General features: G+C 48.0%; 1 protein-coding gene across 1 annotated transcript in view; it reads right to left on the bottom strand.

Annotated features, from left to right (window-relative positions):
- Positions 1–14266, bottom strand: part of CDS2 (CDP-diacylglycerol synthase 2) — a 46462-nt gene that overhangs the window by 17471 nt on the left and 14725 nt on the right. Inside the window, exons 2-3 of the mRNA XM_074346953.1 lie at positions 1809–1945; positions 485–581 (exon numbers count right to left, since the gene is read on the bottom strand). Coding sequence (XP_074203054.1) covers positions 485–581; positions 1809–1945 — 234 coding nt within the window. The remainder of the gene's footprint in view (positions 1–484; positions 582–1808; positions 1946–14266) is intronic.

The following is a 14266-nucleotide window of genomic DNA, read 5'->3' on the forward strand; positions in this document are numbered from 1 at the left end:
CAGGACTCAATCTCTTCCCCTTTTGACTTTGAAAAGAATTACATACTTGACAAGTCCCAAGGGCTCTGCTCAGCGGTCAGCTGTTAGGCATTTGACCCTGTCCATGACACTGTGGAGACTAAGAGAAAAGTACTGTGGACTGGGATTTCTTAATGAAAGTCCTAAGCCTGTGGGTGAGGCCACAGCAAAACAAGAAAGAAACCAAGAGTCACAAAGGCTCACAGCAAGGGTCACAGTTTAATATAACAGCTGAATTAATAAAATCAAATGTTAAAATGAAGAGATATCTTTAACCATGTCCAACTGGCCCATCGACAACCCTCCAGCTGGCTGCTGGAAGGTGAGAAACTCTAAGGCAGATGTGGTCTGAGGAGCCTCAACCCCAACTGATTCCCAGAACCAACCCAACACGTGGCACTTAAAATGTCCGGTCCTGCAGGAAAAACCAGAGGCAAAACTAAAATAACATGCAGATGGCACTTACAATCATCATTAAAACCATTGGTCCCAGGTAAATGATGATGAAGAAAAATGCAATCATGGCCAGAGTCAGGATGCCTCTCACCCACCAGTTCTTCCATCTGAGTTAGAGAGGAGGGGAAGGAGAAGGCACGTTAGGAGCCCAGCAAGAACTGAAGCACAAACTCGCGGGGGAGGTTCTTCCTGGGATGAGAGGGCCCTGAGGTCAGTCCTTTCCGGGAGTACCCCCTTCACCTCGACAGAGGCACCAGTCACACGCTGGCAGGAGCAGGGCCACCTCTCTAGGGCCATCACCTCATCCATACTGAACTCAGAAGGTGCTCCGAGGCCTTAGAAAAACACACTCAGGTTATGTCTTCAGGAATGAATCAGGCCAAAGTCCTGAGGGAAATGTAGTGTCCTCCACTCCTGTGTCCACCTGGGTGGCTTCTAGGGGCCTCTCTCTTGAAGGGAAAGACCATGAACATTTCCCCTGCAGCAGAATCCTACACTGCTCTGCCCCTGCATATGGTGATCACAGCATCACACACCGTGGTGATAAAAGCTGTCACACATGGGTACCTGGCACTTTCCTAAGGCTTTACATGTATGAACTGATTCAACTCTCAACACTACCAGCTTTTACAGCTGAGGAAATGGGTGCGCAGGTCACCTAGCTGTGAAGCGCTTAGCCCTGGGAGTCTGTCTGGCTCCAGATCCACACGCCCTGAACCTTTCAAAGGGACAAACATATGGGAGACACTCACAGGAACACTGTTAGATAATGTTTTGGAGTCATACAGTTTGTTTTTTAATCTACCCCTAGAGCTGGTGTTGGAAGGACCAGAGTCTCAAGGGACCAAAGTTTTAATGGATTCACCCAAGTTGACATGTTTCTCAATTATTACAGGAGAATTTAAGGAATGTCCACAAGGCATGCATGTGGGAGAGGGAAACTGAACTCTGAGCTAGAAACTTGGGCTCAGTGGAAAGCGGCCTGCCCATTAGTCACAAACGCCAAGGACCATTTCTCTGTATGCGCCCCTATGACCAGGCTTTCCTCCTCCTTGGACAGTGCCTCCCAGGCAGCCAAGGGCACCCTTCAAGGGCCAGATCCGCCCAGGCTGTGTTCAGAGTCACTGTTAAGCACCAGATGACACTCAGTGGAGCTCTGGGCAGAGGCAGGGGAGACCGTGGCCAGTGATAGTGGGCAGGCCTGCCCCACACACTTTATTTAACACGGGTGGGCTCCTGCCACAAGACCGTGGGCTCTCCAAGGGCTCCGGGTCTTCCATGGCTCCTGGAGACAGCGTAAGCCCCCCAGAACCTGCACCGCTAAGCCAGGCTACCTTGAAGACAAGTTGGAAAGGGCCCTGTTGAGGACCTCTGGGGTATCGTCTGCAGAGGGTGGCAGGCTGGCAGTGTCCACTCGGCTCTCACTGTCTGACGCAGTCTCTCCATCGACCTTTGCTTCTGACTCCAACTCCTACAGAGCAGAAAAACAGAAGAGGAAAAGGGCGAAGTGCTGAGCAGGATACTTAGACATATGTGCCTGTCAAGAAAGATCTGTGAGAGAGACTCAGATAGGGCCTGAGGACCTGGCACAGTCAGGTGGCGGAACAGATGGGACTCTGGGTGACCCCGACACTGTGCTGACACGTGCTGAGATGGCCAGCTCCCTGCTGCAAGAGGCAGCATCCGCACCACGGGAGGATGAGGAACAGCTGACCACCTGCTCAACCTCCCTGCCTTCTAGGGGAGCGGGGGAGGGGACCATCCATAAGCATGAGAAAGGGGCTCCTCTGTACCTGCAGAACGCAAGAGGGGCTGTGCCTGGACTTTGTCAGGCTTCAGCCCCGATCCTGCCCCTACTGCAGGGATCCCAGGGTCCACTGCCTGTAAGGGTTCGGCTGCAGACACCCAAGAAGACCCACTCACCTTTGAAAACCCCTCTCCATCAACACCTAAGTCACACAGGGAGCAGCCCCTGCTCTGCCACAACAAGCCGTGGACTCTCAGAGCCACCAGGGCAACCAGCAGCTCTGGCCAGGCTCTCTTAGGGGCAGCTGGGAATGCTGGCTACTGCCCCACAACTGGGCTCCCCAAAGTCCACAGTGTCACTTCCAGATGTCACAAGAACACCCCGTGAGGACGCCAGCCCCAGTCAGTGTGGGAGCCCTATGGGACCAACTGACTGGAGTCAGTGCCTCACCAGGACTGGTGTGCACCACTGGCCCTCCCCTGACACCGGGCCCAGGCAGCAGCACACTTTGATGTCAGGCACAGAGTTGCCACCAGGTCCCAGTCATGTAAGGAAGTGCCTGCAGGAACCCGCCCTGCTCCTCAGTCAGAGGGAAGGGACCACAGCCATGCCAGTAACAGGCTTTCCATCCAAAGTACCAAGGAGCAGGCCGCTCTGCATCCTGGGGACCATCTTTCTACTCAGAGCTTTTATTTCTCAGGGGAGTTTAAGAGTATCTGCTGTGAGAAGAGGTGGAGAAATCAAATCACTTGGAATTAGAGTAACAATACTGCCTGGTATCTGAATAGCCCTTCACAGTTTTGACCGCATTTCCCACACCTGTGAACATCTGAGCAGTTCGGGGAGGAAGGGAAAAGACAGAAAAGGTCCCTCCTTACAAATGAAGTAACAGGGGCTCTGGGAGATTCAATGGCTCGCCCCAAATTGCCTATTAACCCAGGTCTCTGACTTCACTGTGTCCATTCCACTGGATTCCCTTTCATTTAAGCATCTTAGAATCCATTTCATTCTTCAGTAAGAAATTCAGAACAAGGTAAACTGGAAATGGCAAAAGGATGTTTCACCAAATCTTCAAAGATTTCGTTGCATGAGTGTGCAAACACAAAAGTTACATCTTTTTCAAATTGAACAATTTGAATTTCCCCGATAACTAATAAATACATGAAATTGAGCACCATTTCAAAGGTTTCTTGGCTATTTGGGTATCTTCTTTTGCGAAGTGTCTGTCAAGTCATTGGCTGATTTTCTACTAAGTTTTCTGCCTTTTTATTGATTTGGAGCAGTTTTTTTATACGTTCCAGATTTAAGTACTTTGTGGCACTAGTATGTGCCCCCAGCCTGCCCTCAACCCTGCCCCCCACCTCAGTCCTTCCCCCTCTAACAATCAGACCTTCTTCCTCCCTCTCAGCACTGGCCACAGTGGGGACTTAGGAGATTTTTTTGTAATTGTTGCTCCAAATGACCGCAAGCTCCCTAAAGACGAGGATTGTGACACCTTGCTCTCATGACATCCTCATGCCTGGCACACAGATCCTTACACAAAGTACTGACAGATGGAAGGAGGCGGGAGGAAGAGCAGAACTCACTCCAGGTCTGCAAAGAGAGGCGCAGCCTCTGCCCTCACGGAGACAGCTATTTCTAAATGAACTTACGACGGTGACAACACCGCAAAGTCGAGGCCTTGGCTGCTGCGGGACTGCTGACACAGAGACAGCTGGCCTTGGTGAAGAACTTGCGGCGGTGGCCTCGTCAGTAGATCTGAGCTCAAGGGCCACAGCTTCTGACGGCGGGGTTGCTGCTCCCTCCTCTGCCACAGCTCAGCCAGTGGCTCTGCACAAGTCACCCAAGGGCTGCTGTACTCCCGCATCCTCACCAATACAAGGGGCCCAGAAAGGACCCTCCTTATCTGGTAGGGGTTCCCTGCAAAGATATGACCAAACCCCCACCTGGAGCTGTATCCTATTCCACTGCCCCACGAGTCTCTGAAACACGACGACGCCCCCAGGACTGTCTCTCTCCAGTTAGACTCAGTGAAGACCGAGGCATTCAGAACAGCTTTCCATTCTTTGCGTCAACACTAGCACCCACACCCCATCAACTACCGTCAGTAATATAAGGTAACGATGCTGTGTGATTACCTAGCTGACCCCTAAACCACAGGGCTTCCAAATGCAAGTACCAGGGACCCACCGAGGCCTCCCACGGATGCTGAGCCGAACACAGCAGAAGAGAGGGCACGCGCGTGCACGCACAGAAGCCCCAGCACAGGTTATTTTTAACTTATCCATCCTGTTGTCAAGGAAACTCACAAAGGCTGCCGGCTGCCCAGCTAGGAAGGGCAGGAAGGAACTCAGGCAGAGCCCCTGCAGGGGAGGGGCAGAGGGCTCCGGCTCTGTACTGTCTCCGGACCTGCTGGGCCCTTTTATGAAAGTTAGCCCAGACATCACCCTCCCCAGCTCCTCTCCTTCCTGGCTAGGAAGAGGTGAAGTGAGGAGAGGCATCCTGAGGCAGGAAGGAGTAAAAGGAAGTCGAGAAAAGTTATGAAGACACTGTGACTTGTTATTGTCAAGACATCAGGGGGCCTGGGATGAGCAGCTAAGAAATTAAGTAAACTCCCCAAAGAAACAAGCCTGAAGGAGACGAACTTTCTAGGTGAGGTGTCACCTGCCTTTAAGCACGTTAACTCCAGGGTCCTGGGCCTCACCCCAGGCCACCGACTAAGCATCCTCAGAGCCCTTCTTGGAGGTCTCCTCAGAGCAGGAAACAAACACCTGCAGAGACAACCACTCTCCCACAAGCTGGAACAGGAAAAGGCAGAGGGCAGACCCCTGTCCCAGAGGAAGGGGCACAGCCCGGGAAGACAGGGGACGGGGGCAAGTCAGCCAGCTCTCCAGGTTCCAGGTGCAGGTGTCAGAGAGGCCAAGGGAACAGAACCTAGGAGAACCTGCAGCCTGCAGCCTTCTGGCTCCTCCCCGTGTATGGGCAAAGGCCTCCCGCTCGGATGTTCACTTGGGCCCCTTAGCCCTGAGTGAGGAGGCTGAATGCTGGCGGTAGCTTCCAATGAGGGCCTAGAGGAGGCAGAAACCTGAGCCCAAGATGTCACCCAGGAGAAAGTGGCAGATACTGGGCCAAGAGTCGGAGATGCCAAGCACTTCACTGGTTTGCTCCTCTAGGGGGTGGTGACATAGGCAGATGCCAAGGAAGACTTTCTGCAGGAGGAGAAAGCAGCCAGACAAGGGAAAGCAGGGCCCAGGTCCCAGCCCTGCTGCCCATTACACTCAGCACAGGCCTCCCAGTGGGGAAAGGACCGCTACCTGGAACGGCTGTTTGGATGATCAAATGCAACACCAGTGAAAGCCTATTAAAACTAGAAACGGACTGAACAGCAACAGGTACCCGCTGCATGTACCACCCCGACCCTCACCCCTCAGTAGGCTGACTACAGCACACTGGACTGGAGCCCAGGAACCCGAAACACCCACCCCAGGTGACCCGAGCACCCTTCCCACAGAGGGTGGAGAGGAGAAAGAATGCAGGGGGCCCCCGGCCTTGCTGGGGCCCGTGTGCTAATCAGCAATGTGAGCTCAGCATCTGCCTGCCTTGCTTCCTCCATCCCGTCTTCCATTCATCCAACAGGCGGCCCTGACTCAAATGTGATCCTCTTCCCAAAGCTCCCACGAAGGGCGAGGTGTGAGCCGCAGGCGGCAGTACGTGCCAGTGCTGACGTGGGAGGTGCGCAGCACAGTCCGCCGAGGTGGGAGGAAAGAGCAGGACCTATTACTGTTGACCTCGTTCATCTTTTCTTTCCAGTGCGTGCTTTATAACAGACATATCAACACGTGTGCATACTGAGTCTGTGCAGGCTGGGGCACGTGGATAAACACCACATACACGTCGGACACAATGGTGTGTCAGCAGCCCTGGGCTTCTTGATTCCCACCGCACTGAGCAGTGCCTGGAACACAGCAGGCACCCGAAGACTTGTTGGACTGATGAGCTGATTAATTTTACCTAACCTACCATTGACTACTCAGTGTCCAGAGTGCACTGAGTGTACAACAGAACCCAGATTTCCAGCTCGTGTGCCAGGACAGCCAGGCCCCCACCTCTGCAGCAGCCTTGAAGCAGGACCAGACCAGTGCCCACTCCAACCCGCCTCTCTGCTGGGCACTGGGTCTGAGGACCCAGCTCAGTAGCTCTGGGACCAGCACACGGTGGCAGGGAAAGGCTGCCTTGCTGCTTCAAGGTGTCTCAGCCCAGCTCCCAGGCACCCCCTCCCACTTCCTTTCTTTCTTTTCAACCCAAGGACCCAGACCAGTGAGTGAAGCAGAGCCCGTCTCTCAGATTCTACCTCAATCACCACCCATCCTCCCACAGCCCTGTAGCCATTCCCCAAAGAGGTTGTGGTGCTGATGTAAACAGGAAATAAGAACGCTGCTCTAAATGGAAAAAAAAAAAAAGCCTTCTCCGAGGCCCCCTTCCTTCTGGTTCACTCAGACTTTACAGGGAAAGGCAGAGCACTTAGGGTGAAGGACACATGGGCATCCTGGGCACAAGGGCTCAGATAAGGCCTGTCAACATTTTTAGAGAAACTTATGCCTGAAAGGCTTCCCCCACCAGCCTTCCAGGGCCCCTCTGCTTACCAGCCAACAACCTGGAGCTCAGAACAGCACAGAAGGCTTCCTTCAACAGAAGAGAAGGCAGCAAGGGAGGGCCCGAAGGAGCAGTCATGGGGGAGGAGGGGAGGTCTCTGTGGTCAAGGTCTGGCTTCCTAGCCTGGGGAAGGGACCTTGCTTGGTCCAGAACACCGTCTGCAGGACTCATTTTCACTGTTATCATCTAGGAGAGAACCCCAGCAGCTTAGAGGACACTAAACTGCATTAATATTCTTAAGTTTCATTTACTGAGTGACTCCATTACTTACACAAACTATTTTTTGCACTGCTTTAGATGCAAATTACAAACCTGTCCTGGAGGAAGATCATCAGGCTGAGCCTAACCTTTCCACTAAATACCAAGCCTGCCATCTTCTTAATCAAGCCCTGTGGCCAGCTGCCAGGGCAACCAACACCCCCACTTACAGACACAACCCCCAGGAGAGAAATCACTAGAGACAGGTTTATCCTTAACATGAGTGTAGGGAACCTGTGTGTTCCTCTCACTGAAAAAGGCTGGGTTCCTACTGGGGGAATAAAATTGTGTGTGTGTGTGTGTGTGTGTGTGTGTGTGTGTGTGTGTGGTCTGGAACAGCAAAGGCAATATTTCTAGCTTTTTCTAATGCTAATAACCTCATTTGACAAGTTCAGTTGTATTAACATACGGTCAAAGAGGAGGAGCCTTACTCTGAACGTCTAGAATCATCCCCAACATGGCCATATCCTGTCTTCAAAAGCCTGTTATCAATAATGTGATCTACAGAAAATGCACTCGGGGAGGAGGGTATAGCTCAGTTGGTAGAGTGTGTGTTTAGCATGCACAAGATCCTGGGCTCAATTCCCAGTAACTCCATTAAAGAAAAAATGTACTCAATAAATCACAGAAATATTTTTTTCTCCTACAGTAATGGAAATAAAAACCTTTCTGCTGTCCCTCAATACACTGAGCTCACACCTGACTCAAAGCCTTCACAGTGACTCTGGGATTTTCTCACTACTCCATCAGCCACCTCACTCAGTCTCCATTCAGACAGTCCCTCCTCAAAGACGGCTTTTCTGGCCACCCTACTGAAAAGAATGACCCAATTCCACTCCCATCATCCCCTAGCTCCTTAGAATGCTTTCTTTTATTTATAGCACTTACCAATGCCTGAAATGTGTTATCAGTATCAATTTTGAAGGCACCAGAGGAACGCATACCTCTTTACCGTCATCTGATCTTGATAAACATTTTTTTAAGTAATACATATTCCTTAAAGACAACTGAGATAGGCATTTTCAGAACCTCCCATAGTTCTGCTATCCAAAATAACTAACATTCTGACCTATTCCATGCTAGCCTTTTTCCGTGTACATGTTTTGTGGGGAGATAATAGCTGTAATCACACTGCACACCCAATTCCAGTTTTGCTTCCCTGTCACCTCTGTCACCAATGACTCAGATGAAACAACTGACGGTAGAATGATAAAACGTGCAGAAGACACAAAGCTCCGGAAGACAGACAGAAAAACAAATACTTAAAAATATCAATGTGCTGGGAAGATGGGCCAATTATACAAATATAAAATTAGGTATCAATCAGCCCAAGACTTCAACCTAGCCTGTTTCCAAGCACAAACTGAGGAAGACACAGCTTAACAGTAACACACACACATAAAGACATAAGAACATTGGTTGGTAATCACAGTTCACAGTTTGAATAATAAAAACAAAAGAAACCAAAAAATGTAATGTGATCTGTTCAAATCAGGCCCAAAATGGAGTCACTTATGCTGAGTTCTACATCACCAAATCAAGAGTTAACTTTGGCTCTCCTAGAAATGGAGAATCTCTTAAAGCAGTCAGTCAGGAGTTACCTGATCAGCACTGTTTAGGGTAATCTGCCTGAGACTCCTGCCAGCCCCTAAAGGAAAGTAACTTTGCAATAACTTACCTCCTTTTTTGCTAGTATATAGGTCCCTTATTCTCACTCCCTTCTGCCCAGAAAAGTCTCATTTAGTACAGCTTCCTTTCTCTCCACCACATTGGATTCTGCTTGAGTCATCATCTTTGAATAAAACCATCTTTAAATTTTACTCAGTTGAATTTTCTTTTTTTTTTTTTTTGCAGGAGGGAAGTATTGAGGTTTATTTATTTATTTTTTGTTGTTTTTTAAACTTTTTTTATTGAGTTATAGTCATTTTACAATATTGTGTCAAATTCCAGTGTAGAGCACAATTTTTCAGTTATACATGAACATACATATATTCATTGTCACATTTTATTTTCACTGTGAGCTACCACAAGATCTTGTACATATTTCCCTGTGCTATACAGTATAATCTTGTTTATCTATTCTACATATGCCTGTCAATATCTACAAATTTTGAATTCCCAGTCTGTCCCTTCCCAACCCCCTCCCCCTTGGCAATCACAAGTTTGTATTCTATGTCTATGAGTCTGTTTCTGTTTTGTATTTATGTTCTTGTTTTTTTAAGATTCCACACATGAGCGATCTCATATGGTATGTTTCTTTCTCTTTCTGGCTTACTTCACTTAGAATAATATTCTCCAGGGACATCCATGTTGCTGCAAAAGGCAATATGTTGTCATTTTTAATGGCTGAATAGTATTCCATGTATAAATATACCACATCTTCTTTATCCTCAGTTAAATTTTCTTAAACAAATCTTAGGCTAAACTAACACAGGTATGCTCATGCTCTACTTAGCACTGGTCAGACCTTACCAAGGGGTGAAAATGTCCAGTACAGTGGTTAAAACAGTAAGGAGATACAAAAGGAACAAGACCATAATAGAAATAGAAGAAACCAGAGAGGCCGAGCCTGGGACAACTGGGAAATGAGCATGCATCACTGCATTGTTAAAAAAGCAGAAATAGGTGTTACATCCCTAACGAGGGAAAATTATTAGGTAAATTACGGTAAAACAACTTTCTGTGCAGCTATTAACAAGACAACTATAAATGCCCCGTAGCAGGGAAGGGGTATAGCTCAAGTGGAAGAGTGCGTGCTTAGTATGCACAAGGTCCTGGGTTCAATCCCCAGTACCTCCATCAAAACTAAATAAATAAACCTAATTACCTCCCCGCCCCCAATAAGTAAATGCCATGTAGCAAAATGCAAGACAAAATGCAAAACTGTATCTAGATGGGGTTTTAACTACATAAAGCCTGAAAACAGTTGACATACGCAGCAGTTATCAATCTTTCACCTCTCAGACTGGATCTCTGATAACACTGCTGGGCTTGGATCAGTCCTGGGATACTGCACATTTAGTGTTTTACTACCCAGCTTCGGTTCTCCTTTTTGAGATAATAATTCTTTAATTTTGCTTTTAGGTAATCCTCTCCTCCCCTACAACGTGCAGGCAGGTATTTTGTATCTAATTAGGGCACTAGGCTCCCTAAACCACAGCCATTGGGTCCGAGATGAACACATAACCCAATCACAGCAATTCCCTGTACTTCTTCTGGATCCCCCAGGAAGAGGCATGACCTTGTCAATGGAACTTTCTATCTGCTGGAAAATCCTGCAACCATGTGAAATCCAGAAATGATGCCATCATGAAAGAGAGCCAAGACATGGAGGGAGACCAAGGCTTGATGACATTTGAGACACTAAATTAAACCAGGCCTGAAGCTAGAATCTCCTCAGTCTTTAAGTTACATGAGCTAGTAGAACCCTTCTCCCTTTTTAGTCAAGTTAGAGCAGCTTCCTGCACTAAAACAAGTCTTAGTTTCCTTCCTCTCTTCCTATCTTCTCTGTTCTTCCTCCCCACACTTCCTTAAATGCCAGTGTTCCCCAAGATTGTATCTCTACACTGCACCCTGAGTACCATTAGTCTCTCTTCTGTGGACCCATCTTCCGTAACACTAGTTATATCCTCTCCCAAGCTACAGCACTACATTTCAACCTGCCAGCAAGACCCCTCCATGTCCAACCACCACCTCCAACTCAACAGGTCCAAAACCAATCACCTCGTTCCCTGCTCACACCAGCTCTCCTGTTTCCCATTGAGAACCTAATCCATCTGAGATGTGTTCCGCAGGGAACACTGATCTTCATCACCGTCTCCAGATCCCCTGCCACACCTCATCAGTTCTCACACCATGTGAGCCGATCACTAGTCTCTCCTTACTCCCATCTCACCATTAGCATCCTTGCTCAAGTCTGCAGAACAACCCTTCTCTACTACACTGGCCTCCCAAGTGATTTCTCCACTAATTCCTCCCTTCTCTGTCTTATTCCCTACACATTCTGAGATTAATCTTCACAAAGTGCAGTGGATTACACCCCTCCTCCACTCATTTTTGCCTAGTGAATTAATGACCTCCTACTTCAGGTCCTCTAAGATCTGTCCTCCACACTCTGCACATACCATGTGCTCCAATCAAATACAGCTGCTCATTGGCCCTGAATACCTCCACCCAGCTCTCTTCTCTCCCTTTGCTCCCAACCTTTTTCCCTCCCTGCTCATCCTTCAAGTCCCATCTTAGAGTCACTAAGACTCCTCAAGGAAAGTTTTCCCTGATTTCCATCTACAGTAGATAGGGGGGAAAAAACGGCCCCCTCTCCAAAATAAACTGACTTCCTAGAAATCTGTGAATATTACATTACATAGCAAAAGAGTAAATATTACCTTACATGGCAAAAGGTGTTAATTAACATAAGAATCTTGAAAGGGGGTGTTAATCCTGATTATCCAGTTGGGCCCTAAATAGAATCACATGCATCCTTCTAAAATGGAGGCAAAGGGAGATCTGATGCAGAAACAGAGAAGACAAAGTGAAGACAGATGACAGAAGTGGCCACAAGCCAGAGGATGCTAACAGTCACCAGAAGCTGGAACGAGGCGCAGCATGGAGTCTCCTCTAGAGCCTCTGAAAGGAGTATGGTCCTGCCAACACCCTGATTTCAGCACTCCAGCCCCCTAGAATAATTTTCTGTTGTTTTAAGCCACCCAGTTTGTGGCAACTTGTTAGAATAGCTCCAGGAAACTAATACCCCATCCCTCTCACCAACTGTTTCTTCCAGTAAAGCTCCCACAGCCCGTGATGCGTCTCCCCTCCTGCCATTTGTTGCACTTTGCATTTATGTTAAGAGGGCACTTTCCATAATGTATTTTAAATTTCAAGTTCTTCAAAAGCAAGGACTACCCTATTCATCTTTGTTTATCTTGAAAGCACCTTGCCTAGAATCTGATAAAAGCTTAAGGAGAGTTTTTTAAAACTCATTAAAATTTAATGAAAATTCATCAACCTTTGTTTACAGGGCATAGAATAATGGCTGCCATCATTTGCGCAGGAAAGACGATTTGAGAGCTTCAGTTAGACAGTTGCAACTAATGACTAAAAGGATTACATTTTCAGCCTTCCCAAAGATTAAAGTTATTTGGGGAGGGAGGCCCATAAAATCCAGGGTGGTAATGAGCTGTATTTCCAGACAGCAACTGAAGTGTTGCCAGGAATAATGAATAAGCAGGCAGAGTGAAATCTTTTATACTCAAAAGGTTCAACCCTGCCCTAAAGAACGTCTAGGTCTGTGCACATTTCCACTCATTTCCCTTGAATAATGGGAAACATTCCAGGCAGAATCAGAACACATCTGTCCTTTGAGACAACTGGACTGCATGCTGAAAGGTCTCTCCCAGTGCTAACACGCAGAAATGCCACCTTCATATTAAGAAAACACCTGCTGCTGCTGCTTCTTTGTCAGATCATTACCACCTGAAATTATTACACATTTGTCTGTCTCCCCCACTGGAATATAAACTCCACGTCGAGGGGATTTTGTTTATTTAATGCTATATGCCCATGGCCTACAAGACTGTCTGGTACATAGAAGGTCCTCAATAAGTGTTGCTGTACAAAAGGACGAAGGGAAGAAAGAAGACAGGCTAAGGAATGACTAAGGAGTTCTCTACTTCTGAGTCTGTAGGTTAAAATGGCAGGCGTAAGTACCACACTGCAAGAGCCAGCCACTTTGCACAAAATGTCCCCGCCTTACCACATTTACATAGATTTGCAGGTTCTATGTGGAAGCGATGTGACATTCTTAAGAACTGTAGGATGAGCCTTCAAACAGGAGAACAGAGGTGGGCACCAGAAAGGGGAAGACAATCTTAGGCAGCTGTTGACTGCTTTCCCTTCCACGCTTTCTTGCAAAAAGGAAATACCTGCCTCCCGCAGCTTGGGCTTCCAGAAGCTGAGCTCTCCGCCAAGTCAGATTCTGCTCCAAGCAAAGGCAGACAGATGCATCAACCAAAAGAGAATTTACTCACTTCTCCATCTTAATAACAAGTGCGACAGTGATGGCCGCTCAATCTTCACCCTGTGAACAGCCGGGCTGGCGTCTCTATCCAACACCATCTCAGCTGAAGTTTGAAGTCTGATGAACAGAGCTAACTCTAACACCCCTGTTACCTGGTATTAAGAAAAAATCTGCTAGTCCGTAAGTGAAATTTCTAGATAACCAAAATTTCCCTGCTTTATCAATTAAAAAAAACCACATCTTTCTTTTAAAACCAGTTAAAAGCAAATCTTCTACTCAAGGTTTGTTTTATAAGCAGAAGGGAGTGGGAACAAAGAAGTTACACTGGCAAAAAAGTAGACTAGTTATTTCAAAATTACTTTCTTTCAGGGGGTGGCAGGGACCTACCAGGCCGACTACCCTAAGTAGTGCTGGTTAGGTAACTCCCAACTGACCGGTTTAAGATTCCATTTCCAGTAGAGCCAAAACCGTAATTAAGTCTCAGACTGGTGAGGTGGAGCTTAGCATAACTGACTCCATTTTAGGCCTGCTGTCTTGTTTTAACACCTTGAATTTCCACTGCTCTTCCAGCTGTGCGGACCTCAGGAGCTAATGAGTGAAGAGGCTGTCCCCCCAGTAATACTGACCCCCACCTTAGTGCTCAGGTTGGAATCCTAGCGTTTGTCCTCCCTAACAGGCTACTAGCATCCTGGCCTTGAGAGCACTTCCAAGCTATCTCTCTTCCAGAGAACTCTACCAGGGTAAAGAAGTCAGAAGGCCAAGACCCTCAGAAGTAGGCCTGAGCTAAGAATGGACAGAGCCCGTGAGCCGTTCACACCCGGAGAGGGTCCTCAGGTTCAGTGCCCGGGCAAGGACTTCCAGGCAGAAACTGTGGACATCAGCCCGGCTATTCTCAGCACATTTACTTTTTGCTGGCTGGGAGCAACAATCTCTCAACCAGAAAGGCTTGAGGAAGACATGACAACTCAGTCAGTACTTAGGCCCTACAGGTAGGTGTTCCGGAGTCTGAGAAAGACATGGGGTGGGAAGAAATCTACCCATAGGCTTCCGCAGGCAGGTAAGGAAATCCAACCCTCCTGAGCAACCTCCCTGCCCCAAATCCCTGCTAGGCTATCACT

This window comes from Camelus bactrianus, chromosome 19 (assembly GCF_048773025.1).
Source record: "Camelus bactrianus isolate YW-2024 breed Bactrian camel chromosome 19, ASM4877302v1, whole genome shotgun sequence".
NCBI lineage: Eukaryota > Metazoa > Chordata > Mammalia > Artiodactyla > Camelidae > Camelus > Camelus bactrianus.